This window comes from Myxine glutinosa, chromosome 11 (genome assembly GCF_964187855.1).
Source record: "Myxine glutinosa chromosome 11, kmMyxGlut1.1, whole genome shotgun sequence".
Classification (NCBI taxonomy): domain Eukaryota; kingdom Metazoa; phylum Chordata; class Myxini; order Myxiniformes; family Myxinidae; genus Myxine; species Myxine glutinosa.
In genome coordinates this window covers 9,643,519-9,664,626 of record NC_136271.1, presented here as the reverse complement: position 1 = coordinate 9,664,626, position 21,108 = coordinate 9,643,519, and the positions used below count along the sequence as shown (strand labels likewise).

General features: G+C 44.0%; 1 protein-coding gene across 3 annotated transcripts in view; it reads left to right on the top strand.

Annotated features, from left to right (window-relative positions):
* The window catches only part of LOC137436394 (uncharacterized), a 37,133-nt gene that overhangs the window by 1,244 nt on the left and 14,781 nt on the right, over window positions 1–21,108 (top strand). For 2 of the 3 annotated variants that reach the window (XM_068130141.2, XM_078786388.1), the window contains exons 2-3: window positions 13,844–13,900; window positions 15,519–15,613. In XM_068130141.2, the coding sequence (XP_067986242.1) occupies window positions 13,848–13,900; window positions 15,519–15,613 (148 nt within the window). In that variant the 5' untranslated portion in view covers window positions 13,844–13,847. Of the gene's footprint in view, window positions 1–7,030; window positions 7,149–13,843; window positions 13,901–15,518; window positions 15,614–21,108 lie in introns of all 3 variants that reach the window. The other variant, XM_068130142.2, reaches the window with a different exon arrangement.

Genomic DNA, 21,108 nt, shown 5'->3' with positions numbered 1-21,108 from the left:
CAGTTCATCTTTACCTCATTATACATACTAGGGCATGCCCGTACTATATATATATATCTAAAATTATATCCCCCCCCTCTATTTACATGAAATGGTTTGGTCCAAAGCGAACGGCTTGCGAGTGGTGACAATCCCCCCCCTCTATTTACATGCAATGGTTCGGTCCAAAGCGAACGGCTTCCGGAGTTTGGTAAAGAAATCGCCATCGCGTACACAAACGCGCAGGAAAGCGAATGAATCGCAAATTCGTTTTTATTAGTTGTAAAACATAGTTTAACGCCAACATAGGGCATTGGCCGTACGTGGGTGCCCGTCCCGTGGCCAAAAAAAAAAAAAAACGCTACCCGTACGCTCTACCCCGCCCGTACGCCCGTAAACAAAAAAACCAACGCTCTTCGCTTCCGCCCTTCGCTCTGACTGAATTGGGAGAAATAATGCGCATAAGAAATCGAATTACGTACCGTAATGGCGGTCAGCTCGTAACGCGCTCAGCTCCGCTCGTCTCACATCGGCCACGCCTACGCAACAGAGCGTTCTGTGATTGGCTGCCGGAAGATAAGTCGTCACTGTCCGGAAGTTCGCAAATCGCAGTTAGGATGAATCGTTTTAATTTAATCGCAGTTTGAATTCGTTTTAAAACATAGTTTAACGGCAACATAGTTTTCCAACGTGAAATAAATGAATACGCTGTCAAATGTGCCGTCCGAGGCAGAGTCTGATCGCCACGTTCGGCACACGTGATAGCTCGCTGCTCTCTGATTGGTTGAAGCGTTTTTTGGACATATCTCGGTAAGTAATTGTCCGATTAATATGAAACCTTGAAAAGGCACATCCTCGGGTCCCCAGCAATATACCTGGCAAGTTTCAAGTATATCGGACCCGTGGTTGTCGAGAAACAGCGGTCACAGACAAACACACAGACAGACACACACACAGAGATTACTGGAATTATAGATAGATAGATGGATACAAACTTTGACACAGATCCCTTCAACCGCTCTCAAGTTATCGCGGTAACGAAAACCTATCACGGACGGACGGACAACCTGAAAACATAATGCCTCCTGCGACTTCATCAGCGGAGGCATAAAAAGGATGCACATACGACTAATACGTGCACAGACACCCATATATATATATATATATATATATATACACACACACACACACACACACATCAGTCATTATGCGACTTCATACTATCAGTGGTGAACCACCATTAAGATATCCCATCTAGTTCTCGCTGTACATTAATGGGAGTGATAAGCACCGCCTGCCACACGGTACATTACCTCGGGTATCCACTCATTATATGGAGTCACCTGGATGCGGTCAGGAGTAACCAATCAGAATATAATTTCAGTTCTCCAACCGAAGGAGCACACGCTGTGACGTCACCACCACGTACAGTGCATTCAGAAAGTATTCAGACCCCTTCATTTTTTTCACATTTTGTTATGTTGCAGCCTTATGCTGAAATCGTTTAAATTCATTTTTTCCCTCATCAATCTACACTCAATACCCCATAATGACAAAGAGAAAACAGGATTTTAGAAAGTTTTGTAAATTTATTAAAAAGAAAAAACTGAAATATCACATTTACATAAGTATTCAGACGCTTTGCGATGACACTTGAAATTTAGCTCAGGTGCCTCCCATTTCTCTTGATCATCTTTGAGATGTTTCTCCACCTTGATTGGAGTCCACCTGTGGTAAATTCAATTGATTGGACATGATTTGTAAAGGCGCACACCTGTCTATATAAGGTCTCACAGCTGACAATGCATATCAGAGCAAAAACCAAGCCATGAGGTCGAAGAACTACCTGCAGAGCTCAGAGACAGGATTGTGTCGAGGCACAGATCTGGGGAAGCCTACAAAAAAATCTCTGCTGCATTGAAGGTTCCCAAGAGCACAGTGGCCTCCATAATTCTTAAGTGGAAGAAGTTTGGAACAACCAGGACTCTTCCTAGAGCTGGCCAAGTTTTGAACTGATCTCCTCCAGGTCATCAGCGTCCCTTTTCATCCTTGACTCCGTCAAATCCTTGTGCTGTTCAGATGTCGTGTATGACAGGTTTGTGAACTCCTGCATTGCGATTATTGTACTGATGTTATGGGGCTTTTTTAATTGATTTTATTTGGTAATTTTATTGATTCAATTGGATTCCTTGGGCCCTAAAACCTAGGGTTAGACACCAAAACCACCTTTCTAGGTTGAATAATAATTGAGATATGGCCATTTTAAGCTCCCGGCGGCCATCTTGGACGCCATCTTGAAAATGACCCCTTTCCGGAAGTCAGATGTTACTAGATTTTTAGTGTGTTATTTAGCATGCCCAATGGTACCAGAATCCATTGAAAAACCTTTTGTATCAATTGTTTTGGGGTTAGGTGAGTTTTTTTTCGTATATTGACCCCTCCAGGTACGTTTTTCGTGGAAGTCCTTCACGAAGCTACTGACCATGATGTATGTTCGACTATTGGTGGCACAGGAATGTGGAATTTATTGGTTTCATGCTTTAGCATTCACTGTTTCTGCATTTTCTGTTTGCTTATGCCTTATGGCCACACACACACACACACACACACACACACACACACACACACTCACTCACTCACTCACTCTCACTCTCTGTTACGGTGCTTGGAGGAATTCCGCTCCTGAACACTGAATGTGTTACGACCCGGGGTTCGGGTTTACTACGAGGGGGTTAACCTCCATTCCCTCCCGAACTTACCGGACCTGCAGCTGCCGTGCACGAATACCTTGGTGCTTAGCAGGTTGCAAATCAGCAACTATGAACGCCGATTGGTCCATCATGCGATAGCATGCAATATGCCTGTACCACGTGACGGTCCCAATCGGAGAACGCACCGTACGCACCCTCCGGCGGTTTCCTTTGTTCCTTGCTGGAAATGTAGACGGCCGAGCAAAAACCGTTGGTCACCGCCAGAGGGATGCCAAAGCCGTTAGTCGATGTTAAACTGGATACGACGAATGGCGGATCAATGGAAAAGAGACATTCACGGACAGAGAGAAAGGAAAACGTTGTAACAATTTGATTTATTACAGATATTTACAATGTGATTATTTCAATAGCAAAGAAAAAGGGACGAGAAGCAGAAACGTAGCTTATTCTCCACCTTGTTACTATTACTACGGATATACATCACATGGGCGTCCTTTACTTTTTAGTGTTTTCTCAAAACCACAACAATATATATACATACACACACACATACATTATTTATATATATATATATATATATATATATATATATATATATATATATCTATATATCTATATATATATATATATATATATATATATAATATATATATACACACACACACTACATCACCAAAAGTATGTGGACACCCAAACAGCATTCGAAAATCATGGGCATTAACCCTTTGAATACGGATTACGTCCAGTGCCGCAACCCGCGAAAAAGTTTTGTGTACAGATGACGTTACTACACGTCATCGACTATACCTATGAATAGATCGTCAGTACGTGGTTGCATTGAATTTATAGACTGAACTACTGCCTGGAGATTGTTTATAGTTACTCTGGCCAAAATTAATCCCGTACCGGGGGTATTTTTATCAAAAAAAATCCCATACTCAAAGGGTTAATATTTGCTGCCAGAACAGCCTCCACTCTTCTGGGAAGGCTTTCCACTCGATGTTGGAACATTGCTGTGGGGATTTGCTTCCATTCAGCCACAAGAGCATTAGTAATGTTGGGCGATTAGGCCTGGCTCACAGTCCGCGTTCCAATTCATCCCAAAGGTGTTCGATGGGGTTGCGGTCAGGGATCTGTGCAAGCCAGTCAAGTTCTTCCACACCGATCTCGACTGCTTTCCACTGCTCCAGAGTCCAATGGTGGTGAGCTTTACACCACTCCAGCAGACGCCTGGCATTGTGCATGGTGATCTTAGGCTTGAGTGCGGCTGCTCAGCCATGGAAACCCATTTCATGAAGCTCCCGACGAACAGTTGTTGTGCTGACGCTGCTTCCAGAGGCAGTTTGCAACTCGGTAGTGAGTGTTGCAACTGAGGACAGATGATTTTTACACACTTCAGCACTCGGTGGTCCCATTCTATGAGCTTGTGTGGCCTACCACTTTGTGGGTGAGCTGTTGTTGCTCCTAGACGTTTCCATTTCACAATAACAGCACTTAGTTGACCGGTGCAGCTCTAGCAGGGCAGAAATTTGACGAACTGACTTGTTGGAAAGGTGGCATCCTATGACGGTGCCACGTTGAAAATTACTGAGCTCTTCAGTACAGCCCATTCCACTGCCAATGTTTGTCTGTGGAGATTGCATGGCTGTGTGCTTTATTATATATATACCTGCCAGCAATGGGTGTGGCTGAAATAGCAGAATGCACTAATTAGAAGGGGTGTCCACATACTTTTGGGCATGTCGTGTGTATATACACACACACACACACACACCTCTTTACATCCCCAATCTGTTAGTGAAGTATTCACCATACTCATTCACAATCTCTCAACCTTTCTCTTTGTACTCGAACCTGCTTTCACCTAACCTTCAAATAAAAAGAAAAAGGAATCACTCCTACCGTACTCACCAAGTGCTTATATACACCTCCAAGTTCCTTCGAGCTACGCTCCACTTGGCTTATCAATCTGGTTTTACTGCTTCTTCTTTTCCCTCCTTTTTGAAGCTCTGTCTGCAACTTTGGCCTCCCAGCCTTCCTGTCCTCATTTCGGTGAATACCCAGACAGTCTTGGTCTTCACGGTGTTTGTTTTAAAATGTTTCAACTCCCTTCTGCTCCCGTGTTGCATTCTCTCTTCCATTGCAATTCACTCTTCTTCTTTTTTTTTCAAAAGGCTTTTAAAATCGCTCTTTGAATCATTCCAATTCTAAAAATTCACTCTTTCAGCTCCTCTTTTCTCCAATCTCTTAACTTTCCTTTATATCACACCCCTCTAACATTTTTAAACGCATCTGACTTGAAAATCTCAATAACCCCAGCTTGCAATGGATGTTTGTATTTCGTTAATCGTTCCTTTTGTCCATCTTCAGTGTCAATACCTTCCCTGTCTTTTCCCTCCTCCATTTGAACTACTTGCCCTTATCCTACCAACGTCTCACTCCATGTCCCTTCCCTTCACTCCCTCCTCCGGTATGATAGACCTGAGCCTCCTACTGGTGGTGGGGTTGCTCTCTTTATCAAAAACGATTCCTCATTCTCCATTCACAGCACTCACTCTCTCCACCAAACCCCCTGAGTACCTCTGGCTACGGCTTCCCCACGGCTCCCACCTTTTATTTAAGTGAGTTGTGCCGTCCACCAAACAGCGATGACTCAATTTACATCTCGCTATCCGGCAACATGGACCAACTTCTATCCACTCATCCCAACTCTCTCTTCCTCGTATGTGGCAAATTAAATTGTCATCATGCCAGCTGGCTGGGTGTGGGTACCTCTCTCACCAGCCATGGCATCTCGGCAAAGTACTTCTTGCGACTCATTGGGACTGACACAATCTGTCAATTTCCCGACCCAGATCTCGGTCAACGGAGCATCTTCTCTTCTAGACTTGGTTATGACCAACTTCCCTGCAAATGTCTGCTGTTCTTCTGCTCCAAGCGGCTCATCTGATCATGTGCTTGTTAAAGTGGACATCTCTCTGGCCATTCTAAGAGAGCCTCCTCAGCGTCGACGAGTCTGGCATTTCACTCAGGCCGACTGGCACGGTCTTCAAGCAGCCATAAATCATCTGGACTGGTCTCCCATCTCTACTGCCTCAGACATCAATTCTTTCTGGGAATTCTTCCAAAGAAATTTGCTCTCTCTCATGCACAGATATTTTGTGTGGCAAATAAATGTATTTTGTGTGGTGTATTTTGTGTGGCAAATAAATGTATTTTGTGTGGCAAATAAATATTTTGTGTGGCAAATAAATGTATTTTGTGTGGTAAATAAATGTATTTTGTGTGGGAAATAAATGTGTTTTGTGTGGCAAATAAATGTATTTTGTGTGGTAAATAAATGTATTTTGTGTGGGAAATAAATGTGTTTTGTGTGGCAAATAAATGTATTTTGTGTGGGAAATAAATGTGTTTTGTGTGGGAAATAAATGTGTTTTGTGTGGCAAATAAATGTATTTTGTGTGGTAAATAAATGTATTTTGTGTGGGAAATAAATGTGTTTTGTGTGGCAAATAAATGTATTTTGTGTGGCAAATAAATGTATTTTGTGTGGGAAATAAATGTGTTTTGTGTGGCAAATAAATGTATTTTGTGTGGTAAATAAATGTATTTTGTGTGGGAAATAAATGTGTTTTGTGTGGCAAATAAATGTATTTTGTGTGGCAAATAAATGGAAGGATGTACTAAATGAAAGGTTATTAATTGAAAATGAAAGGTCTAAATGGTGTACAGTAGTTGTAAATCTGTAAAGGTCAAAGGTCTGAAAAGTTTGAAATTGTCTAAAGGGTCTTAAAAGGTTGAAGGGCATCTAAAGGGTGTAATTTAAGGTCGTGTCAGAATTGTCTAAAGGGTCTAAAGGTCAAAGGGGTCTATAGGATATTAAATGGTCTGAAATGTGTAAAAGGTAGAAATAGTCCAGGAGCCAAAGGCCTGAATTTTGGTGAACCTGGTTTTGTCGGATAAAGTTTTTTTTCTTTGCTGTTTCTTGTAGCCTGGGGGTAGCTAATGAAGATTTAGGAGGGTGCCCGGTGAGATCCCTTGGGCAACTCAGGATATTAACCCCTTTATGTCCGATACGCCTGTCGTGAAGTAAGATGGTTCGATCCGAGGGATGCCCTCCGTCTCCGAAACGTTACTCATGATGCTATTCCGACGCCGACCGCGTGGGGAGGATTTATATACCAGCTATGAGTAAGGATGGGTCATTTCGCTCTCTTGTGTCTTCGAGTTGGTAAGATTGTTGCAAGATCTGTTATATTTGCTAATATCTCTGCAATGGCGTAATGGTAATGAAAGTGGCCAGAGATGCTTGCTTAATAGCTTTTATGTTTTCTTTGTAGATCAGTCGCATTCAAGTGAATAAAAGCTCAGCTTAGAGTTTTGGTGAACCGTCTCGTTTCGTTTCACCACAACGCCCAAATCCTGACAAACGGGAGTTCCATTCGTTTCTTCACAATTGTATGTTTATCAAAGGCTCTAACATGCTTGTTTTTATGATTATTCATGCAGTAGGGCATGTGCAAACCATTTTTAAACATTTTAAGCAACAGTTTTGATAATTAACCCTTTTCTGATCGATTTATGGTAGGATGCTTGGGTGGTGTAAACTGTAAGGCATACACAAACAAAACAATGAGAATTTGATGGTTTGCCATTGTCACTCAGGTTAATGAGATACTTCAGTTAGTTAGGAGTACAATAGGTGGCAGCACTTCATTGTTTTAACTTCCTGATGCAGGAAAACACATGTTTGCCATTCCTCTGTCTTAAGTTTTCACTCCAGCCAAGCTTCAGATCTTGGTTTTTGGCTGTCTCACAAGCCATAAATGTAAGTAAATGTACTATAGAACCAACTGATTAATGCAGGTGAAATCATTTATATTGTTACAGACACGACTTTGATGTTAAGATGGGCCGAGCGGAATGGCCGTCGTGTCCGCACAAATTACCCGATTGTACTCGAACGTTGACGAAGCCGCGCCACGCTGGCTCAATAAGGAAAAAGAAGACACACGGCTGGATTATAATGACAGACACCAATGTTTCGATTCTCAAGTATATTCGTACGGAAAGGTTAGATTACAGGGGCTAGAGGTATATCACAGGAAGACGGGCACTTAGACACACTCTTATATTGACCCCAACAGACGACAGGTAAACGGGACAAGGCTGACTCACACGGGGGTTGATGGCAGGAAAGGCAGGCAGTCGATGGCTCAAGGTGCACTCTTGGCTCAAAGCAGGGTACAGTCCGGTCCAAAGATGCGGGGAGGTCACAGCGCTCGGAGGGGACGTTCTTTCTCAGGCGGGCCTTTCTCTCTCAGCGATCGCAGGCAACGTTCTTTCTCAGGCGGGGCGCATCTGACTCAGCGCTCGCAGGTACCTCTTTCTCCAGCTGGGGGCGCATCTCTTGTCACATCCGGCGCGGGGCCGCGTATATCCGGCGGGGAGTGACACGCCCTCGGCTCGCTAGCGCCGCCCCAGATGGAATCGGTCCGCCCTTCTGATTGGGTGCGGGGGGTTACCAGGCTCCGCCCTTGAGGAGGAGCTGACAGCCAGCCCCTCCGTGGTAACCCCGTGGAGCGCGTGGTCAATGGCGCTAATCGAGCCGGTGTGAGGACGCATCCTCCCCCGCGCCGCCGCCATCTCCTCTGTTGTTGTTGTAATTGTTGGGGAAGAAGATGGAAGGAGGTATGGGAAAGGTCCTAAACTCACTACTGATGCCATATAATCACATTCTGGTGCAACGAAGAGTCAGAATTAATGGAAACGAGTCCTTAACTGACATAGATTAAGAATAACTAGGAAGATGTCCGAAAGTTGTCTACGTGTGGTGCGGTGGACCTGGGCACGACATTTAATGGGGGAATAAGGGGAAGGTCGGCTCTACTGAGTGTTATTTACATGCAATGGGACTAGGGAATGGGGGATTGGGGAAAATTGGGGAGTATTGGAGAAATAGGGGAATATTTACAAGCGGATATGGAGGCCAAATGAGAATTTGATGATAATTAACCCTTTTCTGATCAATTTATGGTAGGACGCTTGGGTGGTGTAAACTGTAAGGCATACACAAACAAAACAATGAGAATTTGATGGTTTGCCATTGTCACTCAGGTTAATGAGATACTTCAGTTAGTTAGGAGTACAATAGGTGGCAGCACTTCATTGTTTTAACTTCCTGATGCAGGAAAACACATGTTTGCCATTCCTCTGTCTTAAGTTTTCACTCCAGCCAAGCTTCAGATCTTGGTTTTTGGCTGTCTCACAAGCCATAAATGTAAGTAAATGTACTATAGAACCAACTGATTAATGCAGGTGAAATCATTTATATAATCAAGGATGCTTCCAATGAAGTTTTAATTAGATGAAGCCAACCTCTCAGATTAGTATGTGCTGCCCTATTTTAGCAGGTTACCAAAATGTTTGCATCAATGTGAATCCTTTCTTGGCAAGTGGAGTTGCATACTTCCATTACTTCTGAGAATTAAAGCGGACTCTGAAGCCCTATAATTGACAAAATTTATCTGTTATCAATCCTTTATTTGATAAAATGAGACCACTTCTTTAATCTTAAAGAAAAAAAATCGTAAATTAGATGTTATTTTCACGAATTAGAGTTGTGGGTTTTTAACTTGATGGTTTATCAATGTTGCCAGTACTGATGCACTGAATCAAAGAGTCTAAATTTTTAGGGTAGAATGTGAGAGTCTTACATTTTTTTACAGGGTTGACATTGATGGAGCCCGATCTTGAGGAATGCTACTTCAGTTGGAAGTTCAACTGCCGTACGAAGACGGAACAGTTGATCCGTGCAGGAGCCGTCAGTGGGAAGCTAGCTCCACCATCTGTCAATGTAGACAATGCCGTGAACATTGGAGAGGCAGTTAGAAGATTTTGAGAAAACCTGGCCTGAGGGATTTTACAATACCATCCCCAAGAAAGTGGTGACTATGGCAACAACAAGCAAATCTGTCCAAGTTGGTGACTCCAAAGTCTATGATCTGAATGCCATCTACTCAAGGGTCATCGCATTGTTATCTAATGACCGCGATATTGATGTGAAGGATGTCCTTTCCTATGAGCTTGCACCTGTCCCAACCGCAATGTTCATGAAGGATGGAATGTGGATTTGTAAAGCCAAGTCCACACTCAAGAGGGTGCTCCAGGTTGAAGTCTCCAGGAGGAATGCCGGTGATGCAAACGTCACTGTCATAGATGGATCAGCCCTTCTTTGGACCATCCATTGGTCAGCAGATGGCACAGTAGCCGATTTCATTGCGAATGTCAAGAAGCGGATAACTTCATACCTGACAGACAGTGACGTTTACCTAATCTTTGACAGGTACCATGAGTACAGTATAAAGTCCGTCACGAGGGATGGCAGGGAGACGGGGGTTAGCAGGAAACATCATCTGCTACGGACAATGAAGCTTCCAGCCCAGAAGGTTGTCTTGTCATCTGTTGAAAACAAGAAACAGCTTATCCGAATATTATGTGTTGAACTGACTCAGCACAGGCTTTTCCATCTACGGACCACGGAGAAACACAAGTTGGTTGTGACAGGGGAGGACCCTTGTCCCATCGAAATCAAGAAGGAAGAAAGAAGGAGCCGGTACGATCTAGAGACATCATGAAGAAGCCGATATCATAATTGTCAAACAAGTCTTGGAGTGTGCTGGAGAAGCCCATCAAGTCTCTGTGGTTTGTGATGACACGGATGTGTTCGTATTGCTACTTCATAATTACCAATTCGCAAGACTGGAAGTGCCACTGGCCATGGAATCCCCAAGCAAGGAAAGGGCAATGGTGGACATCAAGTCAACACTGGCTAAGCATCAAGAAATTGTAAAGAACCTTTTACCTGCCCATGCCATATCAGGATGTGACACTGTAGCATGTTACTTTGCCATTGGAAAGGGCTCTGTAATCAAAGCCCAGAAAGCTGGATATGAATTATTGGCCATAGGCAATGTGGACGCACCGCTCCAACGTCATTAATCAAGCCACTGGCTTCATCTCAGCCTGTTACGGCATAGAGGACAGCAAGGACATGTCACACACAATGCTGCTTGTATGGGGAGGAAAATAATGGAAAAGGTCATACGTCTGCACCAAACCTGGCTGCTCTTCCGCCAACGAGAGAAGCATTTATTGAAAATGTGAAGAGGGTCCACTTTCAGGCAATTTTGTGGCGAACCCTCAATGTAAATCCTCCGCCAGCTCTGAACCCAGAAGAATTTGGATGGAAGAAAGACACAATCAACAGGTCACTGAGCCCAACCAATCTACCAGAAAATGCCAAACTTGCCCCAGACTACATTTTGGAAATGATCAGATGCGGCTGCAAAAGTGAACCCCTTTGTAACTCCAAGAGATTCAGTTGTCAGGTTGAAGGCTTAGCTTGCACAATGTTTTGTGCATGTTTCAGGATAGGATGCTCAAGACCTAAGTAGCCTGAACTAGGCCATTATCAGAATGCCAGTGTTTCTAATTCTACCATGTATTGTAGGACATGAAACTGCACAATACAATCTGTCAGTAGGTTTCAGAACTTGTCCTTGCTCGTTTCAAATTTTGGACAGGGACACGTTTTGGGCCACCCTGTAGTACATAAACGTGATTTGATACATGTTTATTGTAGGTTGGTTAAGAAGGGTTCAAAATTCCTCATAGTCACTGTGACATTATTCTGTAGATTTCTCTCTTCATTTACTCTGGTCTACAAAATGTCGATTTCTAAAGCATGTAATCAGAATTGTGGAAATTCACTGATTTGGAACAGCTAGAAAAGGGTTAATTGTTTCAAATTTGAATCATATTTGAGTGTACATTAAGTACTGTGTGACTAAATATCAAAGACAGCAAATTTGATGCATTTGATGTGAGTATTCACCATGAAATTATGGGAAGTTCCCATTTTTTCATGATTTGGGCGCATAGGGCATGAAAGGGTTAATATCTTGAGTTGCCCAAGGGATCTCACCGGGCACCCTCCTGAATCTTATTGAGCTACCCCCAGGCTACAAGAAACAGCAGAGAAAAAAACTTTATCCGACAAAACGAGGTTTGACCCCACGGCTCCCGGACTAAAGGAGTCTAAGGGTCTTTGGGGTTCTAAAGGGTCTTAGTGGACCTAGGAGTTTTAGGGGTATTGGTGGTCTTAATGAGTCATTGGGTTGTAAAGGGTTGTAAGGGCCTTAAAGGATCTTGGGGTTCTTAAGGGTCTTGTGTAATTAATACAATACTCACGTTGTGTGTGGAAAAACAGACAGACAGAGACAGACAAACGAATAAACAAATGGACCCAAATGCAAGATCCTCTCCTCTGGTGAGGGTACATAGGATGGCACTCAGTGGAACGCATAGTCTCATGTTGTGCACTTCCTTCTGCACAAAAATACCATCGTTAACTGAACACACTATTATTGCCCACATACCAGTATCATCCATGCACCCTATTATGTCACTTCCATTGCCATTATCTGTAGATTTATTTATTTATTGATTATTAGGATATTTAACAACCACTTGTGTGCACATCAAGGCTAAGTTGCATCAATAGGTTGAATATGAAAAACATTTCAAGCTACAGTATATTCCCCATGCAGAGGCATTCAAATGTATGAATCTGCTGGGTAAGATTTTTAATGTTTTTTGAAATCAAATATGGCTGCCAGATCACATGATCGATGACATCATCAATTTAATTTTTCACTCAAATTGGGTCGTACATCAGATATATAAAGTTTCAGATTTTTCGGATAAGGATTTCAATACAACCAATTGTAGCTGTAATATCACTTCACCGATGACATCATTGTTATCACCCTATATACGCCATGGGGAGTTGATGACATATGCAAAGTTTTAATTGTTTTTGTTGAGCGGTTTGAGATGTCTGATTTTTTTTTTCTTTAATCCAATATGGCTGCCATACCATGTGACCTGTGATATCCAAGTTAGCAATAAAATATTCTCCATTGGGAGTCCCTCCTTTGTTTAAAGTTTTGCATCGATCGGACAAGGGGTTGCAGAGAAAAAATGTTTTAAAATGAAAATATATAGACGTGGTCACAGACAGACAGAGGCATTACAAGTCTCGTAACCCCTTCAGGTTACTTCGCGAGACTAACAATAACAACAATCTTGTGATCAATGGAATAAATGGAAATGACAACAATCGGGTCGTCGGGTCGTGGTGGTGGCGGATCGGATGGTCGGGCTTGAAACGTCACACACCTCACTCAATGAATGCAGAGACGAGATGAGACGTCATCCAACATTGCTAACAGTTCATCGACTAAAATCTACTACATTTGATTGGGCCGAACAAAAAATGAGTTGTAAGTAAATTGGAATGCCGTTAAAATCATAATTGTAGGACATGGCTTATTATTCCTACTTAGTTTTGCAATGATGTGTGAAGCAGTGAGAAAGGAGACGGGGAAACCAGACAAGCACTTCTTGTAGGGAATGCACCCGGATAAATATCCGTAGTACCAGCTGTACATGTCTCGCTCGGTCTTTAATTGCCTTAATTTCCTCAAGGTAACCCAGGACAACCAAAATCAATGGGGAATTATCTCCAGCCACCACCTGCTAGTCAAGTCGGCTAGTGCAAGAGAGTGCAAAGCACGTCACACACGTTTAATTGTTGAAAGTTTAAAAAGATTATTAATGTTTGTCATCTTTTTTCATGCCAGGCCACAACTAATATCTCTGCTTATCTTCACAATAGGGTTTGTCTGTTTGGTGTTCCCTTCTGAGCACTCATAAGATACCGAACATTGATATCAGTCAGTCGGTGGTTAGAATGAGCTTTATATATTAGATAGATACACTTCGGTGAGTTTTCTCAATGACTTGTTTGTGGAAAAATGTGGTGAGATTTCCTCTGTACCTGCGAGTGAGTGAGTGAGTAAAAGGTTCTTCTCTTCTTCTTTTGACGGACGCATGAAAGGAAGGAGACAGCCAAACATTGAAGAGGCTTCATATTGAATATTAAAGCGGTATTTTAATGTTGAAGTGGTATTTTTAATCGGACATTAACTTGTTTAGTCCTTGAATAGATTATTGTGGGGCGAAATGATAAGTTGGTGCACACAAACGCTGTTCCAACTTACCTGATTACTTCTTTTTCTTCTTTGCAGGGAGATGCAGAATTTAGATTGCTCATTGTTTTCTCACAAAGACTGCAGTTTATATGGGTGAGTTTGCTGTGTGTTGGCTATCTTGGGGTTGATGGTTGGTCGGATCAGGGAGGGTTAGACGGAAGTGGGAAGGGGACAAAGACAAGACGGGTGAAAAACATAACGAGCAATCCAAAAGGAGGACGAGTGAATTTGAGTGTTTGGTGAAACGAGGGAAGAGGTCGGCTCAGAAGTAACCTCTTGCAACGACGGAAGGAAATCGATGGACTACGATAAGTGGACCAGCATTACATACAGTATAATAGAGCAATGGATGAAATCAGCAGAACGTGGATCGAGGTATGCTAACAGCTGTGGACAGCAAACAGAAACGGACATTTCCAGTATTAAACCTTCTTAGGAGCAAAAGAGTGAAGGAGAAACTGACCTTTTTATTCTTTTATGGCGTCACGGCTGCGAATCGTCACCGGCCACGCTGAGGTTTGTGGAGCCACACGCAGGAAGTACACACATTCAAATCAACTCCTGTCCCTATGTTTCCTGGTGTCCTTCCTGGTTTACAGAATAATCCCTATGTTAACTATACCACATATCATGGCATACATAAGAACAGGACAACTTCACTCTAACGGGTCAGAAAATACGACAGCCGACACAAACACACAGAACACTCCAACTTAACATTCTAATGAATTTGTACCTCCTCCAACTGTAACACACATTTATACATTAGTGATAGTGAGTGGGAGGACGTATTGTTGGGAGGTTGTAAGTATTGGTACCCCAAGGATCAGTAGCGCAACCAGAGGAAGGACATGGCTGCTTTGGGGAGGGTTCAGCATGGAACTGCTAGTTTGATTCCGGGGCCTAGCTCGACTAGCTATGAGGAGCGGCTGAAGGAGACGGGACTTTATCCATTCAAAAGCAGGTGATTACGAGGTGATTTGATCAACATGTTTAGGATAATGAAGTGTATAGACAAAGTAATTGCAGAAGACTTTTTCAGCAGAATAGACACTGGTAGTACTAGGGCCACAGCTTGAAATGAGCGAGGAGCGTTAGGACAGTAGTAAAGTCGGGGTCTTTCTGTCAGAGTAGTTAATGCATGGGATAGTCTCCCTGGAAAGGTAGTGGCAGCAGAAACGGTAGTTAGCTTTAAATTGGGATTAGATAGATTCCTTGTTGCATTGGGATATTGACAGGACTTGTGGGTATCTTGTATGTGGATGGGTGATAAATACTGCTGTTGGTGTAGTGCAGGAATGATGGAACAAATGTCCTCATCATGCGCTAAAGGTCCTTGTATATCTACAACAATACATGTCTGTCTGTCTGTGTTACACATACACGCCTACACCTCTGGACCAATTTTGTCAGAAGTAAAGGGTCGTTAACGTCCAGGTTTACGCAGGGTTAGCGGCTTCAGCTGCCGGGAAAATGATGGGGTTGCATTTGGTTTGAATAGCGCCACCTTTGGTGAAGTTGAACGGTACAGGTTGGATTGAATTTCCCCAGACAACCACCTGTCATCTTCTTCTGTGGTTGTTCTCGCCACCACCACAGCTAGCTTTTTCCTGTCGTTGGGGATTTCTTCATAATGGACAAATATATGTTCTTAATTTGGCCAAATGTTGCTTTTGCATTAATTGAAACGAATTTACCTCTTTCCATTTAGGAAGAAGCAATCCCAAGATTGGTATGTGAAAGCCGAGGTGAAAGATGCTCTTCATCTACAAGCAACAGACATCCATCATCAATCTTCAATGGAAGGTAGGAGAGTTTCACTTGTGCAAACTTGTGATTGTAATGTGGACATGTCGTTTTAACATCCCTCACCTAGTGACTGATGCTGTAGGTTTAGTTTTACCCACAAAGCAAGAGGGTTAATGTCATAACAGGGATGTCAGTCACTAGCTTCAAAAAAGATTCGGATCCCGGACCCCTCAATCTTTCGTTCCCCCCACCCACAACATTTAGCACAGTGGTGCGTGTAGAAAAATAGGTTAATCATTAAAAGTGGCCTATCGTAGCCAAGGGGTTAAATTAGATTTGGGACACGTTGACGTCACAACTATACTGAAGTTCAGGACAAGGGTCCATTGGGGGATTTATTTCTATCTCTCATTCTCCATGTATGTTGTTCTGTGTTGTACCGCATGTGAAGGCATAGCACAAGTCGGCACAATCCATGGGAGAGGAAATAGTTAAATGGTTTAGTTTGGATTTCTTTAACTAGCAAAAGTACCCGGTGTTTCTGGGCAACGCAGAGTCACTTCGTGCCGGGACTATGAAGAGAGGAGGGGAGAGATGGGACAGGAGGAGGGGGAGGGTGGGGGCAGGAGGAGGGGGAGGGTGGAGAGAGAGAGAGAGAGAGAGAGAGAGAGAGTGAGAGAGAGTGACTTTGAACAGACAGAAGTCATGAGGGGTTAAAGACAGCACAGATTGTTATTTTTACTCACAAAATTCGAACTTGAATTGCAAATTTAAAACGTTAATCCGGATATGGTACAATAAAACAGGTTGGGGGAGGAAGGGGAGGGAGGGTAATGGAGGGGAAGTGGAGGGAGGGGAGCAGAAGGGGAGAGTGGAAAGTGTAAAATGAGAGTGGAATGGGGGAGGGGGCAAGGAGAAATGGGGGAGGGAAATGGGAGGGGGAGGGGCAGGGGGTAGAGTCAGAGAGGATGGTGGGAGAAACGCACAGCTGCACAGCCACACACACACACACACACACACACACACACACACACACACACACACACACACACACACACACACACACACACACGATTTAAGCCTTGCCAGGGTCGGGAGCAAAGACTATTTTCAGGCTGGTCTCACCATGAATGCCACCCCCAGAGCACAGGTTTTCTGAGGTTGAGTAAAGAATCTTTTGTCTCTCTGGCTTATTTAGGGGGAGGGCGGTGGGAAAGGTATAAAACATGGACACATTAAAGTGAAATTTTTTGAACGTTGAAGGAGTTTTTCGTTGTCGCTGGACGTTGAAGGAGTTACATTAATAAAACACATTTTTTTCCTCATTTAATTTATCACCCGCACACATATAAACACAGAACTCACAGCCCCCTCACAGTGTTCACTCATTCGGAACTCGCTGCCCTCCCTACTCGGTTCATTCACACAGAACATCTCACGGCCTTCTTTGCACTGTTCGACATTCAAATGGAATTTGGACAAGACGAGTGTGCCAAGTGCACATTTGTACAAGGTAAACCAACAAAACAGACAACATAAAAATTGACCTTGAACCAACAATACAGCAGAAAATGAAGAATCATACAAATACCTCATAGTAGAAGAGGGCCACTAAATATGTCACAAACAAATGTGTAAAACAATCACCAAAGAATACCTACATGGAATGAAGCTGATCCTGAAAACATACCTCTCCCCATGAAACAAAATCAAAGCCCCAAACCAGCTCGCAGTACGAGTGTTCCAATATAGCTAGTAGCTACGGAATAATAAACTGGGCCCAAACAGAAATCAACAAGTTCGACATCAAAACAAGAAAGCTCCTTACCATCCACAAAATGTTTTACAAAAACCAGTGCATCCCGAGAATATACCTGCCGAGACGAGAGGGAGAGAACGGCCTGATGGAACTCAACCAGGTGCACAGAGCGATGAGTGTAGGACTAGCCGAGTATGTGAAATGCTCAACAGACTATCTTGATGCAATTTGTAAACAAACATGAACACAATAAACCTGAAAAAGTATCCCTTACCTTGCAAAGAATTTCCAAAAACAGGTGCAAATAGAAGATGCCGAGAAGATGCCGCATAGGAAAATGAAACGGCAACAAATACAGCCCCAACAATTGCAAAAAAGACAAAATAAACGTATAAAACGAAATATCAAGAAATATACACCAACAACTGGGAGAATGCAGATCTCGCGAGATCTTGGAGACGGCGGCAGGGATTTTCGAAGCTCCACACGGTCTCCACGTTTTTCGAAGTTAAGTCTGTTCACAATTGTATTTTGTCGAAACTGTATTTATCTTTCGGTGTGTGAAGTTATTGTGTGCAACTTTGGTTGTTTCTCGGTGTTTATCTTTCATAAATTGATCGTCTGTTTGCCGTGTCGCGAGCAAGGCCTTGTACAGTGTGCACTGTACAACCTTGAGGCTTTGTTTTTCTCTCAGTGGTCCGTCGTTTGTGATCCAATAACTTTCGTTCTCTGTATTCCCAGTCTTTTCACCCATAGCCTACTTCCTTGTGTAAATCTCAACTCAAAAAAAACAAAAAACAAAACATTTCCTTCTCTGTTCTCATTCGTTTATTCATTCTTATTCGTTCGTTCGTTCTTCGACCACGTGTTTCTCCCCCATTTCCCCAGATAGTTTTCACTCATTAACCTTCAATGTTTACACTTTCCCCTCAAGTTATGTATTCCGTCATATTTTATAACACCTTTTTCTTCTTCTTCTATAAAAGGCTGCTTTCGACTTGCTCACCAAATCAATTCATCCCCAAAAAAATATCCATCTCCTATAGTGCCTTTGTTCTACATTCCCTAAACTCTCCTGCACTCCATCCTCCATCCAGCGTCCTTAAACGTATTTTTAACTCGAAGGTCACAAGAAACTCATTTTGCAATAAATGTTCGTTTCCCATAAATCGTACACTTTCAAAAATCCAATCTCACCCCTCCCCTCCAAATCTTCCCCATAACCCCTCCCCTCCAAATCTTCCCCATCACCCCTCCCCTCCAAATCTTCCCCATCACCCATCCCTTTCAAATCTCCCCCCTTGCCCCCTCCCTCCTAAACTACCCCCTCACCCCTCCCCGCCAAGACGCCCCCTCGCCCCTCCCCTCCTAGACTCCTGCCTCACCCCTCCCCTCCAAATCTCCCCCATATCCCATCCCTTTCAAATCCCTCCCCTTGTCCCTTCCCTCCCAAACTCCCCCCTCACCCCTCCCCTTCAAATCTCCCCACCCTCATTGCTTCTCAATTTCCCCCCGCTCACTCCCCCTCCTCAAAGCGTCCTCCCCGCTTCTTCCCCCTTCAAACTCTCACCTCCATCTCCCCCAACCTTCTGCCTCGCTCTTCCCCCTCCTCAAATAACACCTCATTGTGGCTCACCCAATCACCATCAAACCTTTTGTCCGCCCCATCCTTCCCTTTCTCCGAGCTATTCTGAAATCTCTGACACACCTTCAACAGCTCTCCCTACCTCTTCCACCTCTTCCACATCTTACCCTACCCCTCCTCCCCCCTGTTCTGTATCTGATGCTCCACCTTCCTCTTCATTAACGGTATGGACCTCAAACATCCGGGGCCTTCGTTCAAACTTAACCGATCTCTCCATACAGGTTGCTTCTGTCAAACCAGACGTGATCTGCTTAACAGAAACTTTCCTCCTTTATGATGTCTCTGATTCCATAGTATCTCTCCCGGGCTACTCCCTCCTCCGGTATGATAGACCTGAGCCTCGTCCTGGAGGCGGGGTTGCTATCTTTATCAAAAACTCTCTTCCTCACTCGCCCTGCACTGCACTCTCTCCACCTCACCCCCAGGAATAAATACCTCTGGCTACGGCTTCCCCTTCGCTCCCACCTCTTGTTCATATGTGTGTTGTACCGTCCACCAAACAGTGATGACTCCATCTACATCTCGCTGTCTGATGATATGGACCAACTTCTATCTACTCATCCCAACTCTCTCTTCCTCATATGTGGTGATTTCAACTGTCATCATGCCAGTTGGCTGGGTGTGGGTACCTCTCTCACCAGCCATGGCTCCTCAGCAAAGGACTTCTGCGACTCACTGGGACTGACACAATCTGTCAATTTCCCGACCCGGATCTCAGTCAACGGAACATCTTCTCTTCTGGACTTGGTTATGACTAACTTCCCTGAAAATGTCTGCTGCTCTTCTTCTGCTCCGATCGGAACATCTGATCATGTCCTTGTTAAAGTGGACATCTCTCTGACCATCCTCAGGGAGCCTGCTCAGCGTCGACGAGTCTGGCATTTCACTCAGGCCAACTGGCACGGTCTTCAAGCAGCCATCAATCATCTGGACTGGTCTCCCATCTCTACCACCTCTGACATCAACTCATCCTGGGAATTCTTCCAAAGTAAATTGCTCTCTCTCATGCACAGATTTATCCCATCTCGTCTTCAGTTGTCATACCCTTCCTCCCGTCCATGGTACACGGAATCTTGTGGTGAGGCTGTTGCCCAGAAACAACTTGCCTTCGTCTCCTGGAAAGCAAATCCAACGGAAGGAAATCTCATTTCCTTTCACAAAGCCCGAAACAAGTGTGTGTCCACCCTCAGGAGAGCCAGGAAACAATATCTCTCCGTTCTCAAGACCGAACTCTCTTATCTGTCCCCCTCTTCCAAATCCTGGTGGCGTCTGGTCAAATCCGTTTCTGGTGTTTGTTCCCCCTCCATCCCCTCCCTTACCTCAAACGGCTACACAGCTGACTCCGCACGTGAAAAAGCTGAATGCCTCAACTCTGTGTTTGCCTCTAAATCTTGTGTCCCAAACCCATCCCTCTCTGTACCCACCATACCCAGTCGTACCCTGCTGCTCCTGGACTCCGTGTCCTTTCCTCCTGACAAGGTGGAAAAGTTTCTGTCAACCCTCGACTCTGATTCTGCAACTGGACCCGACGGCATCAGCCCACGGGTCCTAAAATCCTGCTCTGCTGCTCTATCTCACCCTCTCTCTGTTCTCTTCACCCTCTCTTTTGCTCAAGGTCAACTGCCATCTGCTTGGAAATCAGCCAACATCACCGCTTTGCACAAAAAAGGTGCAAAAACAGATCCTAGCAACTACAGACCAATCAGCCTTCTCCCAATTATCAGCAAAGTCATGGAATCCATCATTGCTTCTGATATGAAATCTTTCCTCTTCTCCAATGGCTTGATCTCTGATCATCAATTTGGTTTCAGACCAGGTCACTCTACTCTGGACATGCTGCTTCTGCTGTCTCAACAATGGATGGAGGTCCTCAATGCCAAACAGGAAATTAGAGCTGTCTCCCTCGACATATCACGTGCCTTCGACACGGTCTGGCACCCCGCTCTGCTCACCAAACTCTCCTCCTTTGGTATCCATGGAAATCTCCACGCATGGCTGGCGGACTTCCTCTCTAGTCGTCGTCAACGTGTGGCCCTGAATGGGTTTCTCTCATCTCCTCTTCCTGTTCAGGCTGGAGTTCCCCAAGGCAGTGTTCTGGGCCCCGTGCTTTTTCTGGTCTTCATCAATGATCTCTCTGACTCTCTCGAA